Source organism: Xiphophorus hellerii, chromosome 17, assembly GCF_003331165.1.
Source record: "Xiphophorus hellerii strain 12219 chromosome 17, Xiphophorus_hellerii-4.1, whole genome shotgun sequence".
Taxonomy (NCBI): domain Eukaryota; kingdom Metazoa; phylum Chordata; class Actinopteri; order Cyprinodontiformes; family Poeciliidae; genus Xiphophorus; species Xiphophorus hellerii.
The window spans coordinates 10,343,044-10,359,849 of record NC_045688.1 but is presented as its reverse complement, the minus strand read 5'-3'; the positions used below and the strand labels follow the sequence as shown (position 1 = coordinate 10,359,849).

Sequence of the window (16,806 nt, the reverse complement as noted above, 5' to 3'; positions counted from 1 at the left end):
TGAATTACAAGATCTAGTTTTTATTTTTAGGACAAAGAAATACGAACCTTTACGAGGGAGAGAAGACTTTATGTAGAATTAGGCAGTGCTTTATCCAGTTTCTTATGCACACAGGTGGCAAATCAAGTTCAAACATCAGAATGGAGGGGAAAGAAAAGAGGATTTAAGTGACTTTGGACTTGGCTGTGTATTTCAGAAACTTCTGCTCTGCAGGGATTTTATGCTTAATGATCCCAACTGTTTGAAGTGGATGGTTAAAAAGAAAACATATCTTATGAGCAGCAGTTGTGCAGAATGGCCCGACAGGTTCAAGATCATAGAAAGGCAACGACAGGTCGATAACTTAGGGATCCAATGCAGACAACCATTTAGGAACACAAAACCCATTGAATCTCAGAGCAGATAGATTATAAACAGCATCAGCTATCAATCCTGTCAGCTAAAAACTGCAATCTGCTGAGTCTAAACTTCACCTGTAATGTTCAGATGATGGGCTAAGATTTTGACTTTAACAATGTGAAAGCATAGATGCATCCTGCGGTGTGCATCCAATTTTCTAAACATGTTAAATTATTGTCAAAGCTGCTTTTGGCTTGCTATTTTTATGTGATACAAGTTAAACCATTGTATTTGCACTTAATATGAAAACCTTGGACCAACCTATATTTAGTATTGTTGAGGCGTATAATTGCATACAAGATGTAACTGCTGTAAACGTGCAGTTCCTGATAAGAGGTAACTTTGATTCTTTCTTCTTTTATTTGATCAGTGTGTATTTTTTGTGACACTTTTTATGATAAAAATATGGCTCTTTTTTATTTTTGGGTGTTGCTGTCTCTGCTACCGGATTATGAGCAAATATTGATCTAACTATAACCTGAAGACGCAAATAAGCTTGTTTTTCCAAGGTAAACAAATTCTCCATTAGTTGGGGAAAGTCGGCATGACAAGTGGCACAAAACTCTATTGGTGTTTGAGGGGTAAAGATGTCGGGAGAAAAGAACCAACTCAACCCCAATTGAACCCCATTTAAACTGTTTGAGCCGATTGTTGGCGCAATTGGGTAGATTGGAGCACTTGACTACCAAAATAGAGCATGTAATGCTATTAATGCATTACAAAGTATTTAAGGGCTCATACAAAAATCTATTCTGAGTATATTGGCGAGTAGTTAAGTTTCTAAATATGTAAATCTGTATTAAAGTTTAAGAGTGTGTCTCCTTCCTAAGTGAACAATGAATGAATGAATGAATGAAGGTCAAGATAACCAAAGTATCTTGACTTTTGGTTATCAAAATGCAGTTTTTAAATTAGAATGTCACCTGTTGAAGGGAGAGGCTATCCAAACCAGCCTGGTCCTGTTTCATTGAATCTCAGATCACGAGGGTTGTACTTCTTTTTGTGGCTGAATTTCACAAGCAATATCAGCACAGTGGGCTGAAATATCCTAAAATTTAACTACTTTGTATCTAAAAATTATTACAATAATATTGCCATTTTGAAACCATTTTCAAGTGATATATTTCAAGTTGACCCTCTCAAAGACTAACAAACTGTAACTTTGTAGAGAACACTCCACACTGGATTTTTTTTAAATATCCTAAATAAAATACAACCACAAAAAGCAATTCATAAAAGGAAATAAAAGCCACATACAACCAAATCCATAAAAAAAATGATTTCGAAGTCTCTGTAAACAAAATTGCCCTTCAAAAAATATTCATAAGAATGGAAATGATCAAGCTAATTGTTAATTGAATAATTGCTTATTTCGACAGGTGTGCATGACCTTTAAAGACGCTGTTTATGTGCAAAACCTCCGCAGTGTGGCTGTATTATTACAACTCTACAGAATAACAAAAATGACTCAAACAATTGGAGTTGTTGCCACCAGTTGTGGCACAACCAGTGATGTGGGCACCTTGTATGGCAAGACTCTTGCGTCAAATCTTTCCATATTGGAGATATATTTGCCATCATTTTATTAGTCTATGTGTCAGAAATAAAAGTATTGCATATTTACCATTTGTCAAATAAATGTGAACGTGTTGAGCAGATTACACTTTGTTTTTAAAACTTTTGACTGCTATAGAAATGATTAGCTGCAAGATGATGCAGCATTTTCATTTGACTCTCTTTGAACGCTGGTCTAGAATGTAGTTTATCTTAATTGGTTTAGACATGTATTGGAGCTGGTATGTGACTTCTTCTATGACTAGTTTGCACAAACACTGTTCAACAGTAACTTAACAAAGGACTGACTGACATGTTTTAGAGTAATATGCTTGGCTTCCATTCCTTTATACTGACAAAGGAATGTCTTATCTTAATTGATAAGACAAGAAAGCTGTTTAGCTGCTGCTTAATCCCAACTCTTTGCTTTTTAATTAGCAGTATGTTTATGCCATGGGTGTTTCCATTTCCATTTGCTAAATCAGTGTTTACAAAAAACTTGTTTTCACTTTTTGACATATAAAAGATGAGTTATCTCATTTGAGACACTGACATTTTACCTAGTAGTGCGATTATCAGCATAGTTGTATAGCGCTGTCTATGGTGCAGAAGTCAGACCGGGCATTTTAGTGAATCAGGAAACATCTTATCACACCAAATTTCAATGTTAACAGAAATGTCTCCACCACCAAATCTATAGAGGCACTAATGAAGAAAAAAGGTGTGGCTTCACTCATCATTTTGGGACATCAGTGCATACATTTGTCATTCACAACTTCAGCTGGAGATTTAATTATTTATCGTACTTGCCATCAAGTCCTACATTTCTAAATCTAAAATGGCTGTTTTTTGCTCCTAAATATTATTTTCTGTCTCATTAAACAAATATATAAAATATTAATAACATTAGACCAAATTGAACATAAAAATAATGCTCCAAAAATAATAAAATGGAAACAACTGTTCTCAAGATGATCTGGAGCTACAGCTGGCAGATTTGACTGTTTCCCCTTTAGAGAGTTTTATAAGGAGTACTGTTTTGGTAAGATTTTATGAAACATACGTGATATTTCATATAAAACATGCTCCATTTGCTCTGTATACATGTTCTCAACTTAAAAATTTGATTAATCTGATACAGTGGATCACAGAGATCTTGCTCAACCAAGATTTTTCAGGTTGTGGTACTTCCTGACCCTGTTGGGGAACTTAGCATTGAAAGACCGAACAATAGGGTTCAATCGCTAAGTTTGGGTAAAACACCAGAGGAAAAGTCAACATTTGTCTTCCTACAGAGTTAAAGCCCAGGTCAGGCATGTTCTGTGAGAAATGCAATTATGTAAGCAAGAAGTGAGAGTCTGCATCTTTGAGCGGAAACATTTGAGACAGTTGTCCTCAGTAGTACCTGTCTGTCAGCATAGCAGTGCATCAGTTTGTCAAAAGGCTCAAAATCCGCCTTTGTTTAGGGCGTGTCGTTTGATGCAACTGCCTGATTTAATGTTAGTGCTCACATGTTGTACTTTAATGTGGACTCTTTGTATCGCCTCTCTCTCACTTGTCTCAGTGGTGTGTTTTGTGTCGTTCGCCATGTAACCATACTGCAGCTGGTTACGTCACCAGCTGCAGTATGGTTACATTACACACAGGACTGCTGTCATTTTATGTTTCAGCGACAACGCAGAAACCTGCAGGGCAATTGTATATTTTACAGAAGCATAAAACATTCTGAGTTGTGAGATTTATTGGCCTTGTTGCTCTGATTCACTATGGAGTGGATTCTTACTGGTTGTGTTGCAACCTGAGTAGTCTTGTTTTATTTGCTCTCGTCAGATGTTTCACTCTATGGAAAACACGTCTCCACCAGGCCGTCTCCAAATCAAATGGGGTGACTGTAACAAATGGGACACAAATGCAACATTTTATACTTGGTTCCTTTGACTAGTAAAATTAAATCCAGAGTTTCCCCTAGTGTATTATAAGCCTGGCAGGCTTTATGTTTACATTGCTTATATATTTAAATCTTTTTAAAATGTTTGCATTTTTTTTTAAGACTTTATAGTTGGTATTCAGGTATTAATCTTCCAATCTTTCAATAATACATAATTATCAAGTGATATTTTCAACTTTCCTGTCAACTTTAAACATTTTTTAACTCAAAAACACGACGGGCTGGTGAACGAATGACTGCCCTAGCCTCCAACCACCGAGTTTTCTCGGGGAAACCTTGTAAATTTGATAAAATTGTAATATTAACGTATTTTAAACATAGTATGAAATATCACGGGTTATATTGCTGTTGCAGAAGATGTCGGTGAACATTCACAACAAAACTGGCCTTTGACCAGATTAGTTTGTTTCAGGTTGATGAGCCCTGACTGGTTGGAAGCTCAAAAATACAAACTATTTGTGTAGAGTCGACAGTCCACTCTTCATTGTGGAAGTAGTTACTGAAGGAAGATGTTGGAGACCTAAATTGGCTAAGAAAAAGGATGAAGAGAGTACAGCACATTGGCTCAGATTTATCTTTTTTAGCTTTTATGTCATCGAACATTTTGGGTTTGGGAATCTTGGCAACCTTTCAGAAATCTGATTTGGTCACCGGTATCTCTCTAAAGATAATGAAACTGTGGGAAATGAGGGTCAAATTTGCATTTGCCTTAATCTTTAGCTCCTCCACGCATTCTCTCAGATTCAAGTTGGTACTCTGGCTTGGCAACTTCAGAACAATATTACTTCCAGACGGGAGATGCTATAAAGCCGAGTCCATGCCTTTAATGCTTGGATTCTGGAAAAAAGTAAGTAATCGTTGCATTTAGCAAATTCTCCTAGAAGGTTTTCTGCTTAGCTATATGTTTGAGTCTAATTTAGCTGTGAGAGGCGTAAATCAGTTGCTAAGTCTGTCACACCCTACGTTAACGCAACGCTAAGTACTAATTAAAAATCTGTCAGGATGAAAGACTTTTTTCTGCAGCAATCCGTAGTCCCACAAACTAAACTCGATATAAGCAGATCAAGTGTCATTTTGATATAAGCAGCAAAAGCGATGACTGTGGAGAATAACAGAAAAATAAGTACTTCAGTTTACTTTCAGGAGTAAGTTCTGGCAATGACATTCCTATTTATATTTCCCTTTCAGGCACACCACAAATATTTTAAAGCATAGAACTGGCAGCAATAAAAAGGAACTGTGATCTGATGTTAAATTAAGAGAATCTACATCTTCTTTTTAATCCAGTTTTGTATGTTAATGGATAACATTTTAGATTTTATGTGGTAAAAATCATGGCTTACTGAATACAACCAAAGTTAATACAATATCTTTGTTTCTACATTTTTTCTCTATAACCAACTATGTCTTCATTTAGGGGTTTGGATATTTGTTACTCAGATTTAGGGATATTTGCAGCAAAAATCCTGATTTTTGTGTGGCTCTTTTGTGTGGTTAAAGAAAAAATACATGAATCCATTCATTGACTAAAAGCCATCACATTCACTGTTTTTATTTGGATGAATGCTCATCACACTTTATTTTGAAATGCATTGCAGAGTTAATGTAAGAAAAAACAAAGTTCTAACCCAAGATTAAACATTGCATCCAGTCAATGAATCTTGAAGTCGCTTCTTGCATGTTTTTCCCCGACAGTTTATATGAAACTGCAGTGATTGAGTAAACGGAGCAGCTGTGGGCAGAGGCACCTAAATTTTAGATGCAGATTCAAACTTTTAAATGTCCTTTTTTATTATTTGGTTTTATTTTGTTTTGACATCTGAAAAACACCCTTGAGGTGTAATTTGTTTACTAACTAAGACTGGTATGCAAATTAAGTTTAAATGAGTAGAGCTTGCAAATGTGGAAGCATGTCAAGGGTTTAATGGAAATAGTCTCTGTTTTTCAGTGGACTCGAGAGCAGCGCTAAATATTTTACCTACTGTAGGTTTACTGGAGCTCTTCCATTTGTTGAGGACTTGTGGGGTTTCTCTTGGTAGCAGTGAGCTAATAACTACTAATGCTATGATTAGTTTGGCCTGCAAATAAAAGACAGCCTGTATCTGCTCACATGGTCCTGAAAAGCAGACAAACTTCTGCAAGTAATCAGTGCAAAGCTGTTTTTACCACTGGCTTGGTTGATTCAAACCAGCTAATTTATTTGTTCCCATATGACGGGGAGACGTTGCATAACTCTGATACTCTCTCTGAAATGAGCCAGTGTTTCTTCACTTCTGTCGCCAATTTGCACCACTTAAGGAACTACATTTATAGCCTCAGTTTTTACCAGCTTCAGCGGTTTAATTTAAGTCATTTTGGGCGAGTATAACGTAGACAACCAACATAAAGAATAAGGAATCGTAAACTCCTGTTTCAGCCACTTCAAAATGAGATACTTTAGTTATTAAAAAGCTGAATATTTATTATTCCTATTGATTGGTTTTACAGAGTAACACAAATAGGACAAGTTGGTTAATTAGTTGGCTCATTTGTTTAGGTTGAGCTCAGCCTAATGGGATTGTCCTCAGGAGCCGGTGTCCTGCAAATTCTCTGTATCAGCTGTATCAAATAATTAGGACATTAGGCTACAGTATGCAGTAAAGTCTGTAGGATATAGTAGATAGTCTGTGTTCACACACAGCTGTTTCATTCAGGTGTGTTGAACTGCGAACTAAAAGCTGCAGGAGCCTTGACATTTATGGCGTGCCCCAAAATTTAACTCAAGCGTCCTTTCTTAGAGTTCTTCCTTTCTTTCCTTTTATTAAAAGTGCTTTCTTACTTCGTTCTGTGTCCTCCATATCTTCTTTTTGTTCATTCTTCCTTTGTCCTTCTTTCTTAATCCTTTCTTCTTTGTATTATTCCTCCTGTCTTTCCGTTCCTGTTTCCTCCTTTCTATCCTTTGTTTCCTTCCTTAAATGCTATCATTCTTCCTTTCTTGAGTTTTTCTCTTCTTTATTTATCTTTCCTACTTCCTTCCTCTCTTGCGACTCTTTCCTTCTTCTTACTCCTGTCCTTCCTTTTTTCTTTCTTTCTGCCTTCCTTTTCTTGTTTTATGCAGTTTCCTTTTTCAAAACCCTTTTATTGTAGAAATATCAGCTAACAATTCATTATAAATTTTTGTATTTCACATTTTAAAGTAAACATAAAGGATAATGGACAGAGTTACTTTTTAGATAACTCTGGAATGTTGATCTAAAAGTATGACGTTTTTATGTGGATAAATTTGTCAGAATTCTGGTTGGAAAAATGTCAAACCTTTTTGTTACATGAGGAGTTTGATGGAAGAACTGAAGCTCTTCCCTTTATATATATATTATTATTATGTAATCTTGTTTTGTAAGGATCAGAAAAGCTTTATGCTTGTATTTACATACGTACAACAAGATCGTTGCTCCTGTAGGTTACCTCTTATACCAAATATGGTCTAAATTTTCTCTCTCTTTTCTGTGCAGATCTTTGGTCGTGAGGACAAACCGTCACTCAGCTACGAGGCCAGATCAGAGGTGAGTCCCGGTTCTTCCACAAACCCTTCAGACTATTTTTGTTTTTCTGCTGCTGCATGTTTTAGCTGCTTCATCTGTTGCTACGACCATGTCAGCCGCCTACATGGACGCATACGTGTACAGAGCCTTTCTGCTTACACATCAACAACACTTCACTGAAACAGATGGAGGAATAAGAGTGTGGATTTAGAAAACAAACTTCCTGTTTTGGGAGCGCACATAAGACGCAAACTCAGGGCTCTTATTTTTAGCACTTGTCTGCTGCCTACAGTCAGCAGCAGCAGAAACCTTTTTTTAAGTTTCAGTTCATCTGCGGTTACTTGGTTCCTGCCCAGCAAACTGCAGCACTCTAGTTTTACATGACCTTTCTGCACAGCTAGCTGCTTTGCATTCTCTTTTGGTTATGCTATTGTTTACAATTTTTGCAGCTTGGTGAGGCATCCGAATGTCTCGGGAGAAATCAGGACTGATCACGGGAGGTTGCATTTCTCTAATCCCAATTGTCCTGCTTCGGTGAGTTTATGACAAGCCTATTTGCAAACATTGGTTATGCTCGCTGCCGTAAAAATCATGTCCTTGTGATGCAGCCACCGGTCAAATTCTTCCCCACTTTTACAAATGTAAAAGTGAATTGTTGGGCCATTTGGTGTAAGTTATGGTAGTAGGAGAATCTTCTTGCTCGATACAAACCAGGTCTTCATCATCTTGTTACTGATAAACACTCTTGAACCGATTACCAATCCTTTGACCTTTAATCGCCTCCTGGGCTGGAGTCTCGGGTTTCCTGTTGGCAGGAATACTACATACTAAATCGCTGTAACACGCATGCCTCCACCCAGCAGAGATGGAGGGCAGAAGCTAGTGTTACACACCACGAGATCGCAGATTCATGAAGGATATCTCCCCCTGACTTACCGCTGACATCAGTTTGTATTTATATCAAGCTGAATTCAAACATATGCCTTCCGAATCTCTGCTGTAGCTTTAATTTGACAACCACAGCAGGTTAGTGATGAGGGTTTTTGTGCCTTCAAAAGATACAACCTGGCTCTGTAAGCTTATCACTTTGGTGTTGTTGCATTTGGATACTGCGAGGGTCAAGCTCAAGCCAGCCAAATAAAACTCATTTAGAGTCGCAAATGTTAAACAATTTTTTAATATAGCTGAAAGAAACCGAAAAATCTTTATATCTAAATTTTAAAATATTAGCTGTTTTTTTAAAATTATTTTTAACCAAAGTTATTAAGAACTATTGTGGAAGAATCAAAGAGCCACTTGTGACTCCATAGCCTCAGGCTGCAGACCTCTGGGATAGCAGTCAACAAATATACACACATATGATGGAGCAAGCTTACGCCGCAGCAGCCTAACACAGTTTTCTATGCTTCACTAAGATCAAGGTATGATCAAAAATAAACAAGGGTTGCTCTTGATTCTAATTTACAAAACAAACCTTCAGACATGTTTAAGTTAATTTTAAAAAATTAAGCAACACTGGATGATTTTTAATTATTATCAGCCTCTTTGATTGCATGTTGCAGCATTTTAATCAGATTTAAGCCTCAACTTTGACTTGGCTGAAGCCAGACATCAACACCAGTAAAGTCACTAATAGGTACGTGATAAACTGGTCACAGTGCAAACTGATGAGAAAAGATTGAGTCGCTGCATCAGGTCATCGAAAAAAACATGGCAGATAATAGGCCTAACAAATTTTCCTGGGTGATAAAGTGTCCAAAAAAATGTGATGATGCAATAATATTTTGTTTTTAAGTAACATTTATAATGGCGTAACAAGTTTGCCCTCTCAAAGACTCATGCTCTTTAATTTTGTACAGAACACGTCACACTTACTTTAGATATTTAGAATATCTAAAATGAAACAACAAACACAAAAAAATAAAAACTACACACAACCAAAACCATAAATTAAATGGATTATAAAGTAAACCTATATTAAATAGCTGAATAGAAATGATGGAGTTCATTTTAATTTATCACAAGATTGTTTATTGCGACAGACAGGCTTAGCAGATTAATAGCGTTTTGACTAATTATATAATAATACTTAGTCACCAGTTCCGTGGCCACAGTTCCAACTTTTATGAAAGAATGTGTTGCTCTCCGGAGCTAAGTGATAAAATGCCAAAGGTGAAATAACTTGCCAAGTTCCCTCGCTACTCAATATTAAGGCAGGCTGAGACCAACCTGAGGAATTGGAGCGTAGACTGAGCCAGGCCTCTTTGTCCAACATTAGTGCCTGACCTCATTAAACCTCTCCTGGAAGAATGGTCCGATATTTCCATAAACACACCTTGAAATATGAAGCATTCCGTTGAGATATGAAGCTGTTACAGCTGCGGAGGGTAGGGCAATGACATTTTGTATTATGTAAGAAAGAAATTAGAAGTTGTATAAAACAATACCCTTGAGTGACACATGGCTTTCACATACACACCCATTTTCACCTAAGCTCACTCACCACACCCACTCTCATAGCTCTGAATTGGTTATGGTGAATTCATTTTAGTCCTTGATTTGTGGAAAATCCCAGTGTTTGAGAGTTCAGCAAGGTGTTAGTTTTTTGTGTGGTATTAATGTGCACGCAAGCAGCCCAGTAGAAAACAACAAACTCTCTGTGGTTTATCTGTTTTTTTGGGTTTAGTAATTATTCATACCTAGCTCTGGACACACACCGGCTGCTTGCACGCGTTCAGAAACTCATGCCATGAGCACAATAACCCTCATTTAAACCATGGCCTACTTAGCGCAGACTGTCCGACTTGACTGCTCTCTCTGTAAATAGGTCAGTTCAGACACACTGCTGGTCAGACAGATTTGGCAAGATTCAAGGCTGCAGGCTGTGTGAACATGGGTATGGAAAATCTTCCCTAAGAGCTGTTTTTGGAATAAGTTTTGTTGTAGACAGATTTTTGTCGCATCAATGCCTAAAGCTGGCTCATAAATGTAGGATTTTCTTATAAATCACTTCTTGAATTTGTGCGATTTTCCTCTTGTGACCATCTTGGGATAATAAGTGTTTTTGTGTCAGTGCTTTAAGCTGCGTTTCATGATTATCCTAGAGGATAACCCTCATATATTTTGGAAAACAATGTTTTACAGGGGTAATTACCCCTCATCACACACTTAGGCTGATGATTGAAGCTGCATTAGGCAATAATGAGCATCTCTGGGATTGTTTTTGTCTAACAATGTGTGTAGAATCTCAGTGAAGATGAAAATAGGATTTAAAGGCTTTAAATAAAGAGGCTCTTGCTGTTTTTCCTATCGCTGTTTCAGCATGAGGAGGATTTGTGGTCAGAGAGTTGCCAATCTGAGAGTTTGTGTCATACTCCAGTAATGGTGGGGTGTTGCTCCTTTGGGTTTGTTTACATGGATGTACTTTATTGCAACTGCTTCCTGAATACCTCATGGTGATGTGTGTTTTTGGAGGGGGGTTTTTGCGACAATATTTTTTAACTTGCAAGGTGGTTAAAGACTTGAAGGTAAATATAATATCCAACTTTTAAAACTGTTTTACAAAGGCCTCAGCAGTTTATATTTTAAAGATTTAAACTACTGATAGTTAATTTACCACGTAATTATAAATTCAGAATCAGGAACCGACTTCAGCATCATCATCCTGCTCCGTGTGGTGAGCATGTATCTGTGTGTCTGCACTTTGTCAGCTGTTAGACTTGATAGCAAGTGGTTTTCATCTTCCCTACATTGTCACTTTTCTTCAAAACCCCCCAAAACACTAAAATGTGACTAAATGGCGCTACATACTAAACACCTTTTCTTAAGAGATTCTGCTTCAAAATGTGTGTAGCCATTCTTGAATTACTATCAGTTTGCTAAAAAATAAGCTTTAAAACAATACATATTGTGTCTAGATATTTTCCAGGCATTTCTCATCCGTTTTTATGAATCCAATTAGTTAGAAAAGAGAAAACCTTAGTTTAGATAAACTGGCTGTTTATTAAAAATGTATTACCTACCTTAATATGCTTGAAGGGTGATTTTGCTTTCAAGTTACTCTTAGGTCCAATTTTGAATACTAAATGGATGATTATTGCTGTTCTCTATTTCTCCATATTTTAATTACTTCCAACTCTTTACATCCATTTTGATTTAAAGACCTCCACTGATACTGAAATGGCTTCGAGTTTCTGGTTTGTGCCCTGATTTTGCCAAATTATTTCTATAACCATAAACAAAACCACTTTAATGCACTTAACTATTAATGTATTAATAGTTTGAATGTTTGAAGTTAGGATTTTTAACTAAAACAATACTCATAATCTTGTAATTTTTTAAAATTAATTTAATACCATCAGGGGATTTTGTCATATGTTCTGTTTGTGATTTCTGGATGGACCAGTTGATTAAATATCAGATTAAGTCAGAATAACTGAGCAATTGTTGTTTATTTGATTCATATAATTGCATTTCCTTTCAGTAGTTTAGCAGTTTATTAAAAATTATGTTACGTCATCACTTGTCAAAATAATTTCTGTCAACTTAGTTCTTGTTTTTCTACAATATCCCGGTTTTGGGATAAAAAATCTCTTTCATTTTGCTTCAATTTGCATCAGAATCATGCATATAAGTAAATGTTAGGACTGACAGATGAAGGTAGGTGTGATGGCAGTTCTAGCTGTCGGAGAGTGCGAGAGAGAGAGACTTCCTTCCTGTTTCCAATAATGTCTCTGAGCAACTTGCAGCATGTATACATACAGACACTGACACCACCCCTGCAGCTTTTTATGCATGCATGTGTACAGAAACCTTTAAACAGTTTGCATGGTCAGATTCCTGAGAACATTTCCATGTAGCTAGAACAGAACAAGTTCTCCTCTTCCTGCTGTTTAGTTTTAACTTCTCACACATTTCTTACATTGGTTTAGTTTGTTTTCATACGTCAGGCGCTCACACTAGCAGGCCTCTGAAGTGGTAACTTTATCACTGATATAAACGTGGCATGTTGTGGTTTGCTAGTTGAACGATACAATTTGCTGGCATCAACTGATCTCTCTCATTTCTTTGAGCCACAGGCTGCAGATGGTCACCAAGCTGCCTCATAAGATAATCTTAAGGGTTTTTATTTTTAGCCCTTGCACTTGTTACTGCTGCCCTCAAAGCAGGCAGCAAAATTGTTCAGTACTGACAGAGAAGCACTCTGTAAAGTGTTGACTGTGTGCTGCGCTGTCGAGTTTTCACATGCAAAGCAGGACGTCTTCACTTGAATATATTGAAACCAAGAGTTTAGCTCTGAGCAAAGAAGCATAAGAGATGCTTTCGTTACTCTACAAACTTTTAATCGGACGGAAACTGGTTTTAAAAATACTACTAATGGGAGAAGTGCAATAAAAGAACAAATTTAGTTTTGCCTCTTATCATTAACTACAATAATTTTGAAAATAACATGAATTATCTTTAACTTAAATAAAAAACTTTCCCTTTAGCTGCTCTGCTTTCTGGGCCACCCTCTCACTCAGCCGGACAATACTACACTTGCGTAACAGAATAATAAAGAAATTCAAAGAGTCTCAAAGGAAGATGAGGAAGGAAGACGGGTTAAGACAGGGTATGACGGAAAGCATAGCGGCTAACCACAAAAACCTCTGAGTGTTATCTGAATAGCTGTTTAATAACCACATCTTCTGTTCATTTATTACCTCCACTGATGAGAATAATATATTTTATTTATATAAAAGCTCTTTTGAAAAACTCAGCAAAAATAAAGCACCTGCGCACCAGACAAAATCATAAACAAAGCAAAAGAAAAGAAAAGTTTCACGTCAAGCTGATTTAAAATGTAAAAGCTGTCAAAGCTATGAAAGAGAATTGCTACAATGAATCTGAGATACCTTATGTTTCAACAAAACATTTATGTATATATGCGTGTATGTTTATATAGATAGATATATGTGTGTATTAGGAATGTTAAAATAAACATTTGAATCATATTCTTTTAATCCTATTTATTTTTTTAATACACAAAAAGATGATTTTTTGGGTATCGTCTTCAATGCAGTTTGATGAAGTGACAGTTAAGTTTCTCCAATCTATAAAAAATTCAGAAATATTTGTAAAAAACTTAAGTGAAACTGAAGCCCTATTTGTTGTTTTTTTCTATAAAATATGGATATAGTCTCTGTGATGTCACCTAGCTCACAGGTCTCAAACTCCAGTCCTCGAGGGCCGCAGTCCTGCAACTTTTAGATGTGCCTCTGCTGCACCTGAATAGAATAATTAGGTCATTAGCAAGGCTCAGGAGAACTGATCTACACAAGGAGGAGGTGATGAAGCCATTTCATTCCAGTGTTTTGTACCTGTGGCACATCTAAAACCTGCAGGACAGCGGCCCTTGAGGACTGGAGTTTGACACCCCTGACCTAGCTATTCAGAAACTAAATGTTAGGTGTCAGTAATTTTGTTTTTGAGTTTCTGGTTCGACAACCTTTGAACAGCATTCAGAGCTTCAGGTGACGTAACAGACTTCAATCCATCAATCAATCAAATTTTATTTACAATTAGTCTTTTAAAAAATCTCTTTTTTGATATTGATTTCATATAAATCAGTGAGCTAGAGTAGTAGGCTATCATTAGCATGTTCTTTGTTTTGATATGACTTATTGGTTATCTTGCCTGTAATATATTTTATTGTGCTTCTTGCTTCTTATGAGCAGACAGCTTGGAAAAACGTTATTCTCGTATCAAATTGCACTTTTCTTTGAACATTGTAACATTTACTGACTAGTGTTTCAGCTGCTTTCTGTGTAGCTGCTAATCACATGGGCAATAGTTGCACTTTCACTGTTAACTTTATTGTAAAAAGTCTGATTTGTTACATTGATGAAATGAGTGCAGTCTGTAGTGTTGTGTTGCCAGCTGTGCAGACAAAAATAGGATGCGATATTTAAAAACTGGCTTCACAAATTGCAGGTGTGCAACTCACTGTGTCTGCGGATGACAGAAAGTTACAGTCAACCTTCAAGTTTTAACTCAAAGAACTGAATGTTTTTAACAACTGTTAAAAAATTGGGATTAGAGCTTTTTTCTAGTTGTGAATAAGGTGGAGTGACATTCATATTTTTTACGTATCAAACAAATAAATTCCTCTTGCCTGCTAACACTAAATGATGTATAATGTTGTCAGTTGAGTGTAATTAGTTGCTCTACCTGTTTTTCTACATGTTTCCCAGTGAATTATAATTCTCCTTTGTAGGTTAAGATACATGTACATTTTAGAAGAAACGTATTATAAGATAAGTTCATTGTTTTTAGGCTCCTGCTGTTTTGGTGTTCAGGTGATGTGATGTGTAAGCATGAATTTACAGTGATATAAAATAAATGTTTTACTCTACATACCAGCAGTACTCTGGATAATCATGTAACGTGTTTAGACATTTTGACCTTTACTCAGAGAAAGATGGGAGTTGCTCCAAGAAAACCTTTTCATTTTTATTTAGGATGGAAATACATGTGTGTTCTCCTCCCTCACTCTTTTTAGATCTCAAGACACACCTTCTCTCCAGGTGTAGATCTCAGCCGCCCTCTCTGCCTCCTCATTACGTTGCCACTCACTCTGCTGTCTTCTTCTGTGTCTCTCTGTGGTTTCAGCCTAAGATGCCCTAGGCGGGAGAAGGAAATGTAAATGGCTTCCAAAGTAAAAGATGCTGTTGTTTGGTACCAGAAAAAGGTAAGAAGTTTTGTTGTTTCAGACATGCGTTCTAATTTGAAAACAAGGTTTCCTTTTATTTTTTTATTTTTTATTTTGTTGGGATTTGTAATAATTCTGCAGAGACAGCATGGCAGATATTCAGATTTAAATCATGAGGCAGAGAAAATGTGCTCTTGAAATCAGGTTTGCTTTAAAAATGTGCAGAACATTTGATCTTTTTCTCAGAGTTGTGGTATCTTATTGCTGAACAATGTTAGCTGGACAAAATACACTTTATTTTTGACCATAAACAATAAAGTATACTACTGTTAAAATTAGACAACACATTTTCGCAGAGATGGGTTGCTTCTCACTTTCTTGTCCCTTTTCCATCTGCACACATGCGGAAAGCCAAAACGTTTCAGGTTGTCCGGCTCAGTGTGTGCCAGGCTGGTGTTATATGTCCTCTTCTTCCATGGTCTCGGATATCTGATCTTCTGCTGGACTCCTGCACCGTTCCTCCTGCACTCATCATCTTACACTCTCATCTGCGTCTCTTGTCATTCCAGCCACATCTATCTCTTCTTTGCTCTGCTTGTTTTTACTCTGAAACCTCTGCCTGTCTTCCATCCTTTTTCCTCTCTGAGGTCCTGTTCGAATTTTAAACCATCCAAACAAAACATAACTCTCGAGTTTTAGACTTTAATTAAAAGTTTATACTCACCGTTTTCTCTAATACAGCTTTCTCCAAGCTGCGTTTTATAGCTTCAGTTTAATTTGTCTTGATATAATTACAGTGAGAATTTAATTTAGCTCAAGTATTAGATGATATTATACGTCTAGATTAAATGTCAGAAACTGGACAAAAACCAGAAAGCATTCAGATCAACGTTGATAACTCTCTCAGTGGATCTTGTTACATGAGTTTTGTGTCAAACTAAGCTTGTCTGGGCAGAAGCATCACCCGGGACGACAGCCGCTGAGTCAGAGTGAATTAACCTTTTTAAGAAGCAGGCACACCTGTTGTCAGGGTGTTTATTTCGTAGATGTGTCACTCAGTTTAGTTGCTTGCCATCTTCCCCACCTTGGAACACCTGAATAAAATGCAAACAAAAGTAATGTTTGTGGATCAAGGTAAGGCGTCTTAAAGTTAGCTGTGAACAGCATGCTGTTGGCAGGTGCTGGAAAGCAAAGATTGACATTCAGTTTGCTGGGTTGGCCATGCACTGAAACAGGATAAGTGAAGAGCTGAAGCCATGCTAGATTAATAAAAAAAAACTTCCTTTAGGAGATTCCCAGGTGCTATGCAAGCCTTAACAGGTGGAAAAAGTTGTGTTATGGGATTATAAAAGTGATCTAGGCATGGATCAATATGAGATTAGCATGGCATAATATTTTAAAACAACACCCTGTTTTAGAGTTTTGCCACAAAGATTCAGAACAAAAATGAAACGTGATTTTGTGCTCGACACATTTACTCTTTGCTCTCAATTTCAAGGTCTTTTCAAATGAGCGACCCAAACCAATCTTGACATGATTCCAAGGCGCTATCGCTCTTCCACCCTGTTTGTTTGTCTGAGGCAAACCTCCGACAAACAAACAGGATTATGGACCCATTTCAGTGTGATGTCACGCCCCCACCTCCCTGCTGAAGGGAGGTGGGGGCGTGTGCTTTTTTGCACATGTGCAAAATT

General features: G+C 36.9%; 1 protein-coding gene across 1 annotated transcript in view; it reads left to right on the top strand.

Annotated features, from left to right (window-relative positions):
- The first annotated feature begins 10,295 nt into the window (after positions 1-10,295).
- The window catches only part of phtf2 (putative homeodomain transcription factor 2), a 36,685-nt gene continuing 30,174 nt past the window's right edge, over positions 10,296-16,806 (top strand). The window contains exons 1-2 of the mRNA XM_032590160.1: positions 10,296-10,318; positions 15,073-15,151. Of these exons, the coding sequence (XP_032446051.1) occupies positions 15,107-15,151 (45 nt within the window). The 5' untranslated portion in view covers positions 10,296-10,318; positions 15,073-15,106. The remainder of the gene's footprint in view (positions 10,319-15,072; positions 15,152-16,806) is intronic.